The sequence below is a fragment of the Ictalurus punctatus genome, chromosome 15 (genome assembly GCF_001660625.3).
Source record: "Ictalurus punctatus breed USDA103 chromosome 15, Coco_2.0, whole genome shotgun sequence".
Taxonomy (NCBI): Eukaryota; Metazoa; Chordata; class Actinopteri; order Siluriformes; family Ictaluridae; genus Ictalurus; species Ictalurus punctatus.
In genome coordinates, this window is record NC_030430.2 from 19,082,013 (window position 1) to 19,100,163 (window position 18,151).

General features: G+C 38.0%; 1 protein-coding gene across 3 annotated transcripts in view; it reads left to right on the top strand.

Moving 5' to 3' along the window:
• Window positions 1-18,151, top strand: part of ccdc187 (coiled-coil domain containing 187) — a 31,332-nt gene that overhangs the window by 7,911 nt on the left and 5,270 nt on the right. For 2 of the 3 annotated variants that reach the window (XR_001814824.3, XM_017487319.3), the window contains exons 3-7: window positions 7,716-7,778; window positions 8,908-9,037; window positions 10,093-10,183; window positions 15,490-15,568; window positions 16,721-17,881. Coding sequence is in view for 2 of the 3 variants with exons in the window: in XM_017487319.3 (XP_017342808.1) it covers window positions 7,716-7,778; window positions 8,908-9,037; window positions 10,093-10,183; window positions 15,490-15,568; window positions 16,721-17,881 (1,524 nt within the window). In the remaining variant the exon portion in view is untranslated. The remainder of the gene's footprint in view (window positions 1-7,715; window positions 7,779-8,907; window positions 9,038-10,092; window positions 10,184-15,489; window positions 15,569-16,720; window positions 17,882-18,151) is intronic. The other variant, XM_017487320.3, reaches the window with a different exon arrangement.

Consider the following 18,151-nt stretch of genomic DNA (forward strand, 5'->3'; position numbering starts at 1 on the left):
TTTGACACGTACCTCCTACCTAAACATTGTTGCAGACTAAAGTACACCCCTTCATGTCAGCAGTATTCCCTAATGTCAATGGTCTCTTTCAGCAGAATAATGCACCCTGCCATACTTCAAAAATTATTCAGGAATGGTTTTAGGAACATGACCGAGTTCAAGGGGTTGACTTGGCCTTCAAAATCCCCAGATCTCAATCTGATCGAGCATCTGCAGGATGTGCTGGACAATCAAGTCTGTTCCATAGAGGCTCCACCTCATCACTTACAGGTCTTAAAGGATCTCCTCCTAACATCTTGGTGCTAGATAGCACAGCACACCTTCAGAGGTCATCTAGAGTGTTCCTCAACAGGTCAGAGCTGTTTTGGCTGCTCAAGGTGAACTGACACAATATTAGGCATAGTATAGTCCAAACAGAGCTGACTGTATTCAGTTGTGTCTAGTTGAGACATCTATGTGTCATTGTACACGTTTTACCAGATAAACCCTGCTGTAGCCGTGGGAGCTGTGGAGAAAGTGTGAAGCTATCGCTGACCCTGATGCCTGACTCATCACAACTAGGTTTTGTCTAGCTGCTGGTGACCTCATCATGTTTAAGGAAACACTTGCTGGGAAACATTAGCTAGGATTGTGTCCTATCTTTTATAGACAAATGTCTAGACAAAAACCGAACGCAATCAGCGTTGCAGACCGATGAATTGGTTCAAGGTGCTATCAACAAAAAGAACAAATCAGAGCAGGTGCGTTTATCTGACACAGTCATGCTTTAAAACGTTTACACACAATTTCCCATGAAATGCGTGCGCACAGGAACTGCTTTTAAAGTGTTTGCACATGTCTTTCTTTTCTGTTTCACTTCAACATGAAACGCTTTTAAATATTTACTTTTTGTGTATATTCAAGTATATAACATATGAGGACTTCTATGATGGTCTTTAAAATTCACAGAGATTGTATAAAATGTGTATCTGTCTACCACAAAAGTTTCAGTTTGATGTCACATCCATATAAATCAACACAAGTTTCTAAAGATTTATCTGCATTAGGTTAAATGACAGCATATGGAGATTAAATTATTGTCTCCGCTGAGACAATCTGTTAACAAATGTGAGTGCAAATGCCACATTTGCCCACATCATCTGATGAGACTGATGATGTTCACCAAGGCTGGATGAGAGATGAGGTTCAGACAATACCCATGGAATGTGAGGAAAGTGTGATAACTGTTCTTGTGGTAGCTTGCCGATTTTAAAGAAATACCAGAAGATAGATGAATGTCATGTTGAAAAATCTTGCTTTGAATATGCGACAATTGTTATTTCATCATATAATAAAAGAACCAATGTAATGTTTGAATATGCGAATATGCGAATAGTCAGTGGTTAGAGTAAGTTAGGCTTAGTGGTTAGCACCCTCACACCTCCAGGGTTGGAGGATCGAATCCCTTCTCCTCTCTGTGTGCACGGAGTTTGCATTTTCTTCCTGTGCTTTGGGGATTTCCTCAGAGTACTCCGGTTTCCTCCCCCAGCCCAAAGTTCCCCTCCCCTTGTGCCCCGAGTTCCCTGGGATAGGCTCCAGGCTCCCTGCAACCCTGTGTAGGATAAGCAGTATGGAAAATGGACGGATGGATGGTCTTGGTTTAATTGTGGTAAATATATAGGTGCTTCTGTGCTCTGTTTTGTTGGCTAATGACGGGCACATAAAACATTATTCAATATAGTGAGGAAAAAAAAAACTTTTTTTAATATAACTGGCTGAAACAAATGTTTAAATGAGATTTCCCTCTAGCCACACTTCCATCCCCAAATGAAAAACAGTTGACATTTTATTATTTTATTGTATTTTATTATTAGCTGTATATGATAAATAAGCTTGCATGAACAAGGTTTAATTCGATTCATTTCAGTTTTATTTATATAGTGTTAACTATGGACATTGTCACAAAGCAGTTTTACAGAAATATATAAATTCCAGATATAAAGTTTAAATTATAAATGTATCACCAACAAACAAGCCAGAGGTGATTGTGGCAAGGATAAACTCCCCGAGATGACATAAGGAAGAAGCTTTCAGAGGAGCCAGACTCAAAATGGAACCCATTCTCATCTGTGTGAAACCTGGATAGTGCAATTAAAAATAATTTCTGTTCTAGAACTGTATACTATATAATAAAAAAAAGTGCTAGGAAGTTGAGTAGTTCTGAATTCATTATAGTTTTAACTTAGTCTGTTATATTGAACTAAACTTATTAACTGTTCAACAGTTGAGACTTTTGAGTGCAAACTATAGTCCTGAGCTTAAAATCACCTTAAAAGAGAATCCTCTACTTCCCTCAGCTGCCTAATTTCAATCTTCTACAGGATTGGGAACATATGGAAACATATATATTGTGTGCATGAGTGTCTGTGTGCATGGACATTTGGTGGCAGAGGTTATGTATAAGCGTATATGGGGTATTCCCTTGTGTAGCAGGTGGGAAAAGTCAAGAGTGCGTTTATCTTATTGGACAGGTTTGTAGAAATCAAGACTAATATCCGTTAGAGGCTAACCGTACAGACGGATTAAATTATTGGGGCTCACTGGGACACTGGATTAGACGTCTGGACCCTGGGGCCTTTGTGCTAAAGATAGGATTTCTGACCAACTGCACAGGTCACAGGTTACAGCAGAACAGATTTTGTCTCCAGCACATGATAAGCCATATAGAGAGCAGTGTTGATAGATGTAGTTTGAAGGCTACATGATTTTTGTAACACATAAAAGCACTTTAATTCATGATCTCTAGATAAAGAATTGGAATGGCCACTTTAGTTCACGTACATCAAATTTGTGAAAAACCATATAAGAACCATAGCCTTCATGCAATTAGCTGTTAGATGCACGATTTGCATGATTGGCTCTTGTGTGCATGAGTTAAATATCCTGAGTTGATTCTACTTACTGCACTATGACCTGCTAAGCCGTGCTTCTTTATAAATCCAACCTGCCAGAGTACAGATCCAAAATGCCAAAAATTGCCACTGTACAATTACAGACTGCCAGCCCTGGAGCACCCAGTTTTATTTAAGACTGAGGCTTTAGCGGCTCTCTCAATTGCAGGGTGTGTGTGTATGTGTGTATGTGTGTGTATAAGTGTGTGTGTGTGTATGTATGTATGTGTGTGTGTGTATGCACCATGTGTTAAATCACTGAGTTTATTATAAATGTCTGGTTTTAGAAGGGCAGAGTAGGAAGTTGGTGAGTTTAATTTGCGGGATGGCAGAGCTGCTGTTTGAGTCTGTATCCGAGAATAGATCCGTGTAAGGATACCATCCTACGGACCAATTCTCGTCCAACGCAACATGTCTGTGTTGCATTAGGATTGCAAAAGGTCCAGCAGGTCAGTTCACAACTTGCATCACAACAGAGCAAGCAGAGTGTAAAATCTGGATATGAATCTTTACTTGGTTGTGATTATCATTCCAATGGAGTGATTAGTTTCTGTTATGAAATGTAGAATTCCTACTTTTGGATTTTTGGAGAAATATCTGGGTAATATGTGAAAGGAGTGTGCGGTGTGGCCTGTTATCAGGAATAGACAGCTTCCTGTCTCAGAAGACATAACTAATTATGACCAGCTTGAGATTATCAACAGTTTAACGTGACATTTCATGTCATTTGTCAGATAGCAAGGACACACATACCATCACACCAACAGATTAAATTCAAATTAACTTGGCCAGATGTGTAGCATAATAATTGTAATTAATCAACATGCTGATCTGTTCTCCCTTTAATGGTTTTCTACATTATTCACAGTGCCATTCGATTACCTGGCGATAGTGGGTGCAGCAGTGCTTTAGTACTTTCGTCTGTCCAGCTTTCTTAGCTTTTTATTGCTACATTCTTCTTAAATAGATCAGCTTCCAAAGCTTCAAGTTTCATGTTACTGTAATACCACCGTCAAGACCATTGCACTTGTTTTCTCATAGATTGCCAACTTGGCTTGGCTAGCCATGTCTCTACCATAACTCAGCGATGCTGAAAATTGGTTGTAAACGGTGTGTTTGAAAAGAAGCTCTTTTGTTTTAGGAGCTAAATTTGGGGGGGGGCATTTATTCCTTCTTTATCCTATTAAACACCATTGTAAGTGCATTAGCAATGTCCCCCTGTGACATCAGTTCTGCACACAAGTACTAACTTCACACATGAACAACAAAAAATACAGCACGAAACAAAAATTTCGCCCAAGAATCACTAAAAACATCAGAAAGATAGTGTAAACGTATATAACGTGTTTCAGGTTTTTCTTTGGGTGATCTTTTGAATGTGTAAGGGTTCTTCACTCTCTAATCTAAAGGAATCTGGAAACTTCTCTCAAATAGAAACCCTCAGTTCTAGAGGTCTGCATAAAACCTGGAATCCTGTAAATAAAATCACTAAAGTGTGATACAAGTATATATTTTAGGTAGTTGGTCTGTCTTTACCAGAGATGCTATCCTGGCTGCTCTGCTGTGCTTTTGTTACAGCAGCTAATGCTTCACAAATGTGTTTTGATGAAATCAGGACAGTTTTATTTTGGGAAAGAGACACCTGGACATTGAAAAGGCACTCTTTGTCTGCCTTTGCTGTTTTTCAGATTTGTTGGACCTTGGTGATCACCAATTTGAGAAATTGTTCCATGTTGTAGGAAAGCGTCTGATTTGCGGTTGTGGTTAAGAGCATGAGGGAGACGAATTCCTCACCAACAGGCTCTAAACCTCCACTGTTTAAGCTTTGCAGTCCTTGAATATTGATATTGGAATTTTATGCAGTGTGTGTTTTTTTTGTTTTGTTTTGTTTTGTTTTGTTTTTTTTAATAAAAAAAAAGGTGTTGAGTTTTATGAGTGGTTGAATTTGGTAACTCAGTTCTCACTGGGTAGAAGCAGTAGTGTGCAGTTTGGCTAAAAGATGATATCATAATAAAGCTTAAAAATCATGGCATCATTATACTGTATGTCATGGTATATTCTGATACCCTTTCAGTTATACAAATACCATGTTTACTGACATTTTAAAAAATGTAGGTTTGTTATTGAACAATTAACAACATACTAATGACGTACATTTTTATTGTGTGAAATGATGCTATTGGGGATTTTGGGCCATTTGTGATGGGTGCTAACATGAGTAAAATGGTTCTGATCTTTCTGTAATCCACATCTGGAAAATAATGTGGTTTAGGGGCTTTTATTTTCATCTGAAAAAAAAACAATGCGCCAACCATTCACAACAACAGGCTGTGCAACCACTGCGCTTTTTTTTTTTTCTGTTTCCAAAAGAAAATCAGCATCTTTCTGAACCATGCAATTTATAACTACATTTAAAAAAAAAAAAAAATACAGACATCGGTAGCCTACGTGCTGATCGTTGTTAAAGTCTGAGTGTATCTTGTGTAATAAACATCATACTGCTGTGTAGAGAATAATGATCTTGTATCTGTTCCTAGTTACATGTTTTTAATGAGGTAGTCTGGTGTGTATAATTTATTTATATATTTGTTATTTGTATATTTGTTATATTTGTTCTTGGGGCTTAAAAGCAACTTTTCTCCAAAGCCACTTACTTACACAATGACCAGAATCCAGTTCAAGCACAGAGGTGTTAAAGTAGCCGAGAAGTGTTGGAAGCCTAATAGCTTTCCACTGCCAAGGTGCCAATACTTAATGTGTGACCCCATATTTTTCCACTGCAAAATCAGCTTTGTTCCAGAAGCAAAATGCTACTGGTCTGGAAACAAGAACTACACAGCATTTTTTGGGCAATTCTTTTACATTATTATATGAGGCACATGAAGAAGAAGACAATATATTGAAGTTGCCATATAAATAACCGCTAACAAAATAGGTCACAGGAGACCACACTAAGGATGGGTGATATGACAGAAATGGGCATATGACAGAAATACCATATTGTGACCATCATGCATTTTTACAATACACAGTGCGTATCATGAAAGTTAAGTTTGCTAATGGACTTCCAGCAGTACACTACAGGGTGTCTCAAAAGTCTCCGTACGTAGGGTACTATATTTGCCAGCAACATGTTGGTTGTGCCTTCGTCAGTGGATGTTTGTGGACGTCCACTTCTCAGTTGGTCCACAACACTTCTATTCTTTATGAATTTGTTAATAAGTTTGGCAGCAGTGTCGCGTGTGATGTGCTTGCCAAAGTTCGTTGCAACCTTATGACAGCTTCCTGATCCAGCCATGAGAATGAATTCTTAAAGCGGTCTGGGGCCAATATGCATATATAATATTTCAGTAAGTAAGAAAGAAGGTATGAAAAAATTTGGAAAACATTTTGCTAAAAAGTGTTCATTCCCCTACGTATGGAGACTTTTGAAACACCCTGTATGGAGAAAAAAAATGAATCGATCTTAATTGCGATATTTAAGTAAATTTATGTATTATATGTTACATATAAGAAGTTTGATCGTGTCACCCCAATTTTAGCATCGCTTCACTGGCTCCCAGTCCATTTTAGGATTCAGCTTAAGATCCTGATGTTTGTTTTTAAAACTCTTAATAATCAAGTTCCTTCCTATCTCGAGGATCTTCTTAAACCACATTCATCAAACAGATGTCTAAGATCTTCTAATAGGTTTCTTTTGCATGTCCCTCGTTCCCGGTTAAAAACAAAGGGGGATAGAACTTTTGCTGTTGCTGCCCCCCATCTATGGAATCAACTGCCACTGGACATCCGCCTTGCACCTTCTATTACCACTTTTAAAAATAGGCTTAAAGCTTATCTCTTCTGCCAGGCTTTTTGATCAAATTTTTAATTGTTTAAACAAATTTTTAATCAATTTTTTCTATTGTCCATTGTCTGTTTTTATTTGGTCTAATTCTGTATCTGTTATTTTCCGTACTCTGTGCAGCACTTTGGTCAGCTTTGCTGTGTGAAACGTGCTATATAAATAAATTTTACTTACTTACTTACATATTTTGTATATTTATAAATGTAAAGGAGAAAAAAAAATATGTAAAAAATAAATATTGTTTTTAAATATTTTTTTTTAATTATTACAAAAATGTAACAAGAAATTAGCTGTTTCAAGTCAGTTTGTAATAAATTATTATTATTATTATTTTTTTATTTTTTTTTATCCACAATATCTTAGAAAAGCGTTTTCTGAGATGTTGTGCTCTAGGGCACATCTAGCTAGACACATACAAATGCTGACTTTTAGTACTTCACTAATATCTTCGATATGAAAGTGTATCATACTCGTAGATAGCACAGAATGCTCTGTCATAAGATATGACTTGACTGTGCAAAACACTTCTGCTTTTATTACTCAATAACAAATACAGTCTACAGTATAGTATGTCCTTTACCAGGTGAAATTTAAAGGATAACCTATATCTTTTTCCGATCAAACATTTATGTAAGGTACTGTTAACTATTTGTCAATATTAATGGCTTTCAAACAATCAAAAGTGTCGGATCTTGAGGTGAAAATGTCCATGTTAAATTATGATCGTGTCTTATGGAGGCGTATGTTTGAGGGACAGTCCAGATGACACCTAAGTGTGAGGAACAGATGGGAGCTAGCGAGATGAGCTGTCTGTTTCACCTCAACTATTGACGTTGTAATTTCTCACAACATGTGCTGTTGATTTTTCTCCTTGGTTTTTTTTTTTTTTTTTTTTTTTGGCTGCTGTTGCAATGAGTTGTGTGTTTGTGTTCCTACAGTGTCCCAGTATTTCTCAGTTCTGGAGGATGGAGCACTGGCACATAACTTACAGGAGCAGGAAAGTAAGGACTATGAATCACTCTCTCCTCACACATCCACTGAGTGCTCATACACATTCCCTGTTTACTTCACATTCTCTTCTGGTAGCTTTGACTCTCCAATAACAGCTCCCTCGAATTCCAAATAGCATCATACCTTATTTAGTTGTTATTATAGTATTGTGTAATGTTTGCACTGGCTTTTGAATATGTTTCACCATTTTTAGCCTTATGGAGGAAAAATTTTGGTGGTTGCTGTGTAAGGCTTATAATTATTGCCAAAATGTGTCTCACAAACTGTGAAGGTTCTTGAAGCCCTTTTAAGAGTACAGCAGATGGAAAGTTGCAAAAATAGGAGATTAAAAGATTTCAATCACAACATTCACATGTTGACATTTTTAGATATACGAGTAGGCTAATTTTATCTTCACACGATCTACAACAGTTTTGATAAGTAAAATGTGCTGACCTCACATAAGGGAAGTTAAACATGACTTTGCAAACTTGACTCAGTGCTACCTTTCACTTCCTGTGTCATTTCAGGGTTAGCTGTCTGTTAAAAATAAATGTTTAGGCAGTTTCCATGGTTCTGCTAGGACTACATAAGTTTTGTGCTGGTCAGTAGATTTAAGCCAGTGTTTCCCAAGCCTCTGCTTAGAGACAGCTTCCAAAACTCCTCCTGTAATGGTGTTTTTAGAAAATTTTGTAGGTGTGTATGGTATAATTTAGTACAATAATGTACAGTTTGGGATGGCAGCACACACAGTGTATTTAGAGTCCTTGATTGTTGGAGTATATGTTGGGAGCTGTGAAAAAGCAAAAATGTGGGCTCTCTGTTGGTTTATACTGGCTGAGCTCCACTGTAGTTGATGAATATGAGCACAAGTAATTAAGAAACTAATTGTTTTTAAAAATATGATGAAATATTTGTAATTGTTTTATTTATAATAACACTTTTGAAAAAGTGGTGGAAATTGGCAAGACCAAACTGAGAGGACATAAAAGGCATTAGATATAAGAAGTATTCATGTAGAAACCAAGAAAGCATGTTCATGCAGGAACTACTTTATCAAAGTATGCTGTTGCAAAATTGCATAGTTTTCTGATTGTTGGTTAGTATTTGGCAATAAAGTGACTCCTCTGTGCGTTCCAGTTGAACAGTACTACAGTTCCAATGTACAGAGAAACCAACTGGTTCAGAAAGACATCCGTGTAGCCAAGAGGCTGCAAGATGAGGAGCAACAAAGAGCACAGGTTCTTCATGATCAAGCCACTCGTCAGCTGTGAGCACACACACGTCATTTCCACACTAAACTAAAGTCGAGTCATTTCATGCTTCTTCACCTCCCATGTAATAAGGAGATACTCAGAAGAGGATAGAAGATTTTAACGTACAGTATTTTAACATCTTAATATATTTGTATTCAAGTTCTGGATGTAATGTCCTTGTAACAGTCAAAGTCAGGCACTTTGTGTTCTGAGATGTCCTTTAACCCTCACTGCTATGACTTAATTTGGACCAGCTTATCTCTGGGGAGTGCTTGAAGGTCAGAGGAATATAAAAAAAAAGGTTGTTGAACTGTGAGCAAATTAACTTCCCATGTGTTTGGATGAACCTTTTATATAAATCCTTTATAACCTTTATCTAATATATATATATATATATCGATATATATATATATATATATATATATATATATATATATATATATATATATATATATATATATATATATATATATATATATATATATATATATATATATATATATATATATATATATATATATATATATATATAAAAATTAGTATGTCAGTTCTCAGTGTTGTATATTGGGGAAATGTAGTCCCATTCTTTACTGTTAGATTATGTGAATCAGGGTCTTTTATTTTCAGGTTTAAACTGTGGCTGCCAAGTTCCTTGACATTTTAATACTTCAAGGAAAATATGGGTTTAAAAATAATAGGAATCATCCAAATATTATATCCTTGTTGCTTTACTGTTGTTCATTACTCTAGTATTCATCTATGGATAACATAAAATGTTAGTAACACAAAGTGCCTCAGCAGTGCATTAGACATCACTTTCTTTAAATGTAGTGCCACAAAGATCTGTGACCGGTGGTGTTGAGCCGGCACCCCTTCTGCACACTCGTACATATTATATAATGCCCCTGAGATAATTTTCAGATTTCTAAAATCTGAAAGGCACTGGCTAAAGATGTATAATGTGTAGTCAAGGGTTATTAAGTACAGTTCACAAACAAATAAAAATAAATCTCTTGAGAGAAAAGCTCTCTTACTGACTTGTGTGAAAATCTTTGTTTTGGCTGTTCAGGGAAGAGCAGGACTCCGAGTACGCCCGCAGGATTCAAGAGGAGATCCAGTGCGCCGCTGAGGAAGAGAGGAGGAGGCAAGAGGAAGATGAGGTATGGCAAATCCTACACTTGCCTGTCTATTGTCAATGTGTTTCTTACTTGTCAGGCCGATTTCACACAGCTTTTCATTTAAACCTTGCACACATTGCACAAGGGTTTTACACCCGATTTCCCAACCACTGACTAATCCAGGGCCTGTCAAATATCCACCTTCAAATATCTATACTTTTTGTACCTCTAACTCTCTTTGCAGAACAGAGAATCCTCACTGCCGCTACTCCTCAACCAATAGTTCCTCAGGGTTTTTATCTTATTTCTCTTTTTTTCATGATTCCAAGCAAAATTGACACAAAGCCACAAAGTCTCATGATAGATAATGCTCATGTTTAGTTTCATGACAAAGCAAGATTTGGGGATCTTCTGCGGGAAGCTTTCAAACTCAAATACCGTGTTGTTCGCGAGCATCGTCTATAACCACTCGTTTCGTACACACACCACTATGTCCAGCAAACAACTGATTCATCATATTGTTTACTGGGCCAAAATCTGACTAACTTTGGATCATTAAAGGGAGCATGACTTAGGGTTGCACGGTATACTGGTACTACAGTACTATCGTGATACTAAAGCCTCAAAAATCCTCCGATGCCACTGTATTTTCTAAACGGTAGTATTGTCAATACGGTAGTACCATAAGTAATATATGTGTGGCAGTTAATGCTAATCTTTTTTTGGAGTTTGTTTCCAAATTCAGTTATTTATTCCTCATGATGTGCTCATTCTTAGTACTCTGAGTACAATTTCCATTTGTGTGATTTCATTGCTGTAGGGAACAATAGATGAAATATGTGGCACATTTGAATTAGTTGCTTGGCACCTGTATGGTTTTTCTTGAGTTTTTCCCGAAAGCCAGTTATTCATTCTCATTAACAACGTGTTCAGAGGAAAATTGAGGTTGGTCTGTTTTCGTTTATATCTATGCATGTCTGTGAATTTGGTTGATTTTGTAGATTTGAATTAAGAATTAACACAGTATTGCGTGGTCTCGTGATACTTCAGCTGCTATAGTATCGCAAGATATGTTTATGGTATTGTGACATCCCTAACATGGCTTAGTTTAAAAAAAGATAAAGTTGCCTTCTTCAGTCTCCATTTGAAAGTAATGGTGTAATATTGTCATTTTCATCTACTTCAAGTGGGATTAGATTCATTTTTGTCATGGATGAGTGTGTTTGCTTTCATTTTCTCTGTAACATTGAGGAATACTTTGCCGCATTTTATGCTTGTGTTTATTATTCCACGACTTTTCATTCCCTCCAGTCCGGGGACTACCAAGACAAATATGTTTCTTCTTTAAATCATGATGCCTTGAAAAGTGTCTCTGGAAATAACAGCTTCCGAAGCCAGAAACAGTCTGTGGTTGTAGCTGTGGAGATTTGAATGTAGACCAGTTGGGGAATTTAAATGGCCCTGGGTGACAAAGCTGTATGGGATTAGTATGGTTAGTAAACAGTAACGTCATTTGCATCAGAGTCATCACCTGCTTTGGCAATGAATCACAGAGATGTCTGAGATTTTGTGATTTTATATTTGAAATACGATTTAATTATATGTCAGATTTAATTAAGGTATTCATCTTGATCTTGTTGGTGTCTGTCCTGTACTGACTAGTACGATTTTGAAAATCCACCATTGCAAGAAGTCTGTGTTTAACTCTAATGCTTTCATGCTCGCTGAAAGAATTTTGTGCTGGTTGCTTCTCATCTTCACTGGACCTCTTACTGAGGATGGTTTATTGAGGATTATTGTTCCTGATAGGCCAGCATATGGTGGGGAGTCATTCTGATGTGTTAATTATAGATATTTATACCCTGCTGTGTTGTGTTAATTAAAGCCCCTGTTCTAACTGGATGTGTCACCTAAACACCATGCTGCTCATGTGCTTGCTGCCCTTGCAAGTTGAGTCATGAGCATAGGGGAACATCGCTGTTTCAGCATATAATGCACATGCCGCTGGGTTAATTGTTTAAAACACAAAACTTTAAATGTTTCTCTGTGGAGGTAGGCTTGGCTTACATGGTTCTGCTATGAGTCAGATCCCTTGATTCTTGACTCTGTGCCTGTTTGCCACAGTGGGATAACACTCCAATGGATATTAAAGGCTTCAAGTCTGTCTGTGTTTACCATGCAGTATTAACAGGCACAATGATGGATAGGCACATCCTGAAAGGAAAACAGCTCCTTCAGTAGATCTCGGTATAACGAGAAGCTTGGACAGCTCACAGGTTTTTCTCTTCCAGTTTTCCGTCGAGTCGGCCCAGACTGTGCTCTGAACAACACGGCAGGCTTCCTGGCCTTGTTCAGAGAACAGTAGCTGAGTCATTTCTGCCCACTTCAATGCCTGACAGTTCTTACTGAGAGACCTCCTGCATGTATTAAAGGAATACTCCAGTGTTTTTGAATGTAATATATACCTATTAAATTTTATAGTGCATGTGATTTCCACAGAGTTTGTCTGTATTAAGAGAAGAATGGAAAGCTTTCCAAAATACATATAATGGAACTCTATTGGTAGTTTTTGGAGTTTACCTGAATCGTGTATTTCAAAACGTGTAGGCTTTCATGAATACTTTAGTCAAAGGTATTTGTAAACTAAGCTCTAAGTAAGGAGTTAAACAGAACAGGGTGTACTGTTACAGGAAAGTAATCAGCAAAGGGGTTGGGTTTTTCAAAGCGATGTGAAGCGAGTCACGGTTACCACCCTAAAGCTTATTGTTTTACTCTAAAAGCATGTCTCAAATTTTCCAGTTCTAGCCTTTTTTATTGTTAGAATTTATTTTTATTTTATTACAAAATGATACGCCATATGTTTTATCAATTTATAGTTAGAGGAGTTATAGTTGTGAAACAAAAAAGTTTTCCAAAGTGTTAAACTTGAAGAAATAGCTTGACTGTTGCAAAATGCTGACACTTGAAATAATCATAGTCATCTTCAGTAAACTCATTATCATGGTCAGAGTCACACTGGATCCGTGTAGTGTGTTAAATACTGTAAATGTCTTCTTACAGCAAGCTTCACCATATCAACGATTTCACATTTTTCTTTAAGTAAAACAAATATACATTTTTTAACTATTTGTTAGTTTTTAATTATATCCTTGTTAGATGTTATTCTAGAAATGAAACCATATTAGAAGTAATATAAACATGTGTTTTGAATTACAGCCAGCACTATTGTAAGAGCTGTTGTTATAGAAACGTAGTCCAATCAGGCCAATCAGATGCAAGAATTCAGCAGCTGTGTGGTATAAATCGTCCTTTTCCAGAGGGAAGAGTCCGTAGTTACCCATTATCAGTGTATTCAATATATAGGTTGGCTGGCTTCATGTTTGTTGAAGGAAGCATGTTTTAGCCTTCACACTCACAGATTGGTATCTGTGGTATGTTATAGGAGAGTTGACTGGTGGGTGGGAACTGGCAGGTGACCAACCTTTCTTCAATTTAGAACCGGTTCAGTCTGCTTTCTGAGTTGTTGTATTTTTAATCAGTCCATTCAGGGTGGTTGTTGTTTTTTTTGTTTTTTTGTGAGTGTTACAGCCAAAAATTCTTGAATTTGCTGCAGCTTTTTTTTTTATTATTATTATTTTGCGATGCAATTTGTGGACTGTATTTATGTATGTTTGTTTGTTTATTTATTTATTTATTTATTTATTTATTTATTACTTTTTTGTGCTTTTTTGCGGAAAGCAATTTGAATTGGAAAAATTGCAATTGCAAAAAATTGTAAAGTCTTTTACAGTGATGTTTGTTGGTAAACGAGACCTTTCAGCTGTATCAATGTCTGACACACATGAATCGAAGCGAGCTTTGGCTAAATGATGTCACATAACGCATCTTGACCCAAATCTGTGGAAAATATTTGGGAAAAATTGCAAGCTCCTCTGAATATTGTGGAGTTTGCTTGATTTTGCGTTAACTTCTGCGATTGAAAAATCCTGGAAGGACTGTATTTATACAGGCACAAAAAATTTGTTTGTTTGTTTTTGTTTTTTTACTTTCATTATGATGTTTCAGTTGTGTTGGCTAATACAATAATTGATTTATAACCCCTGAATATCCCACTGGGGTCAGTAACACCTGTTGTTTTTTAGGGCTTTTGAATTTCTTGGCAACGTTTTGCCATTCATGATCTTAAAAGTTAAATAAAGTCTCTTTTAAACTGTTTCTCCCAAACACTACACTGACATCTTGTGGACATGTACATTTGTTGTATATTTTAGCTGATATTTCCTACATGGTAAATGTTGCATGTGTAAAGGAAAAAATGTGTGGTTTTAAAGTCTTAGAAAAGCAGAGTTTGAAATGCTTCTGCTCTTTAGATGGAAGTTTTTAAAATGTATGTAACACCGTTTCTATAAATACAGGTAATGTCTTGCCATATGTACTGATGTCCTGTATGTACTTGTATATACCGAAGCCCATGTATGAAGTTACCTGGTTTAACAGCTGTTTGTTACAAATACAGGACTTATCACAATAGTGTAAAATTATTATTGACTAGAAACTTTTGTGGAAAACTTCTCTGTAGGTTTTTGGCCTATACTTATGTCTTGAGATCTAGTGCGCGCGCGCGCGTGTGTGTGTGTGTGTGTGTGTGTGTGTGTGTGTGTGTGTGTGTGTACGTACATAATACCACCTTCATTACAAAACTAATTAATTTGCATTTCAGGGAATTAACTGTTTTGTTATTTTGTTTTTTGCAGAAATGTAGACTGCAAATGTAAAAGTTTGATGGAAATTTAAGGGGAAGTCCTAACCGTTAACCCAAGTGTCTCACATCAACTCCCCCATATATACCACCCTGCGTTGTGGTGGTATATGTCCTGTTATTCAGTATAGCAGTCTGCTTGTAAAAGCTTCATGGTGGGCTTGAAGTGCAAGGCTAGCAGAGGCTTCGACCCGTTCATGCTTAAGTGTGGAAATTCCACTGCTGACGTCGCTGCACTACACGGTCTCGTGCGTAGGCTTGTTCTCATGTGGTGTGCGTCTGTGCATGTGGGTGAGCCATGTAGATTTTTTACAGTAGCAAACCACATGGCTTCTTCTCAGTCAGACAGATGATGACTATTTAAGGTCACACATACTGTGGGTAATGTCTTACTATTACATAAGAGCTGTACTGCTGGATAATGATATACGGTTAGATTCAGTACTAGAGGACAAACCCACACACATTCGTTTTGTATAATTCTTATGTAGGTCATCTATCTTATCAGTTTGATTGACTGTAGTATGCACTGAGTTAGTTTCATTTGGTCGTAATATTTGGCCCCGACCCCTTTTTTTTTTCTTTACAGGAAATAGCAAAACAAATCCAGGAAGAGGAAGAGCTGTATGTCAGACAGAGATACAGTTGCCGAAGGACAGATGGTGGAGGTATAACTGCTGGCTTTTTATTTCCTCTGTGTTGGCTGCTGTTGATAAGCCTCCGTCATTCATTTCAGTTGACACCATTCAGAAAGGTCTGTGGGCCATGGTAGCCTTCCCTGTATCACATAATGGACAATGATGAGTTTGATGTGGCTCTTATACAGTCTTAATTATCTGATCGTGAGATTTGTGTGTACACACTCATGCTGTACTTCATACTGAAAGAACCGAACCCACACAGTGCCGGAGTTTTCTAAGGTCTCCTACATGTGACCCCTCCTCCAGTCCTTTCTACCTCACTTCCAATCAGACGTCCTCCACCAGAGCAAATGATGATAAAGGGTAATTCAAGGGCCCCAGCATTATTTAAACCTCATTTACTGTAACTGCATAGTGATTCAAGCGAGTGGTAGACACGTGGTCGTCATTCATGACTGACGAGGAATGAGTGTTTCTTAATGAAACGTGACTGTTTTACACCATTTCAGTTGCTCACTTTCGGTTCAGTCATATTGGTTGGAACACTTCCACATCTCGAGGTCTTCGAAATATAATACTCTAATTGAAATATAATACTCTAATTGAAATATAATACTCTAATTGAAATGCCACTCAAGGATTAAACCAAAATACATATATATTTCAAAAGTTCATCATTATTAAAAGGATGACACACATGAAAAGGTAGCACACTTTTACTTGAGCAGATAATATTAGAAAACAAATGTCCTTTGTAATAAAAATTTTAAATGAATTAAAAGTATCTGTTTTGACCTTATTGATCAAAACATTGTGGTTATTTCTTAGTCAAACTGACAGAAATAATTATAATTATATATAATTCCACGTTTTGAAGACAATGAATTTAGCTTCTGCAAGCTTTAATCTGCTAACCTCTTGGCATTTTTCTTCCTTAACACAGCCCAAATTTACCAACTTTCATAAGACATGTTGTGCTTTTTTGGTAGCACCCAAATTAAAGATTTGTTTCCCAGTGAAGTAATGGATGTAATGCGTTTTATAAATTTGCTAGCGACAATTTTTGATGCACTTAAGTGTTTTGGCTTGCACTCTTTGCACCATACCTTTTTAACCACTAACCACTCTCAATGTCCCTCAATGTCCTACTTTGTGTTTGCATGTTTTGCTCAACAAAAGAAAATGGCAGCACCATCGGCTCGCCAAACACATTTCAGCCTAGTCGGCCCCTCTTCAGCGAAGAGGAAGAGTTGGCCTGGCAAAGCCGGGAGCATCCTCCCTCTCCTTCCTCCTCAGACTATGAGACCGACTACTGTGAACGCACGAGGCCTTTTAATAGGGAGCACGCAGACCATGTCGAGCAGAGACATCAGCCTAGGCGTGAGCTGCCTCTCAGGAGACGTTCAGGACAAAGCCGCAGTAGCTTTGCCAGCCAGAGCAGCACAACCGGACATCATCTGAGAGGATGGGGCAATGTTGTTCAGCTCATCAAAAATGACCTGAGTGAGCAGGGCTATCTCAGTTACAGTTCTGAAGAACTCTTTGAACCAGTCTATAAACTGGAAAGAATCCTGAGCCGGCACCAGCAGGCATCGGAGCGGGGCCGCGAGCAGGGGACAAGACTATGTCGGCCCAGCAGTATGAGAGAGGGAAACAGCAGAATGTGGCAGGGAGACCAAGTGGGCCGAATGGAAAGATATAGACATTCCAACTACAAGGACGGCGTAAGCATGAGATCAGAGAGCAGGCTGGTGAGATATTACAGCAGTAGTGACTGTAAATCAGGGGACGGACAAAGACGTGTCCGCTTTCAGGATGACCAGACACGCCATGACTTTCACACTGATGGTCATAGAGCATTTGAGGAAAATCGTGGTGAAAGTAGGGGACTAAGGAGTTGTACTGTGAGACCCTATCGAGGTATTCAGGTAGACAGAACATCATTTGGTGAAGTAAACAGAACTTACAGACATGAGGCTAACGGAGTTAGGAACTCCTTGTCACAGGAGATAAGGGAGGAAGAGGAAGATCGTGGCAGGCTCAGAGAGAGAGGAAGCTGGGAACGAGGCCACTACAGGGTTCGAGCAGAGCACAGGCCAAGAGCACACTCTCTCAGGGAGGATAGGAGGCAGGAGGGGAGAAAAAGCAGACGGTATGGTGGAGAAGGTAGCAGGAGACGTATAAGGAGTGAGGGATGGCAGGGTAATCAGGAGGACAGGTCGAGTACTGAAGAAGAGGAGGTGGACAGGGAAAGGGAGAGAAGAAGGGAGGATACTCGAGCGCCAAGGCACCCCCAGCGCAACCTTAGTGCGTCTTGCAGAGGGCGCTCTTCTGGAGCAGGTAACCAAGTTAGTCCCGCCTGAGGTTTGCGATGCACTCTCTTTACCTGTTCGTTTCTCTTAATCATCTCCAAGATCTGCCCAATCCCTTTGGCCCCTACATGTTTTGGGGATTCCTTGACTTTGATGTTTGACTAATTTGCCTTATAATTTATAGGTGGCTATTTTGCTTTATGCTCTCTTTTGCTTTGGACGTCGACTTTCGTTTTGTTACACATTCCACTTTGTATGGTTGTATCTCTCTCTATGTTCCCTACTTTAGACTTTTCAT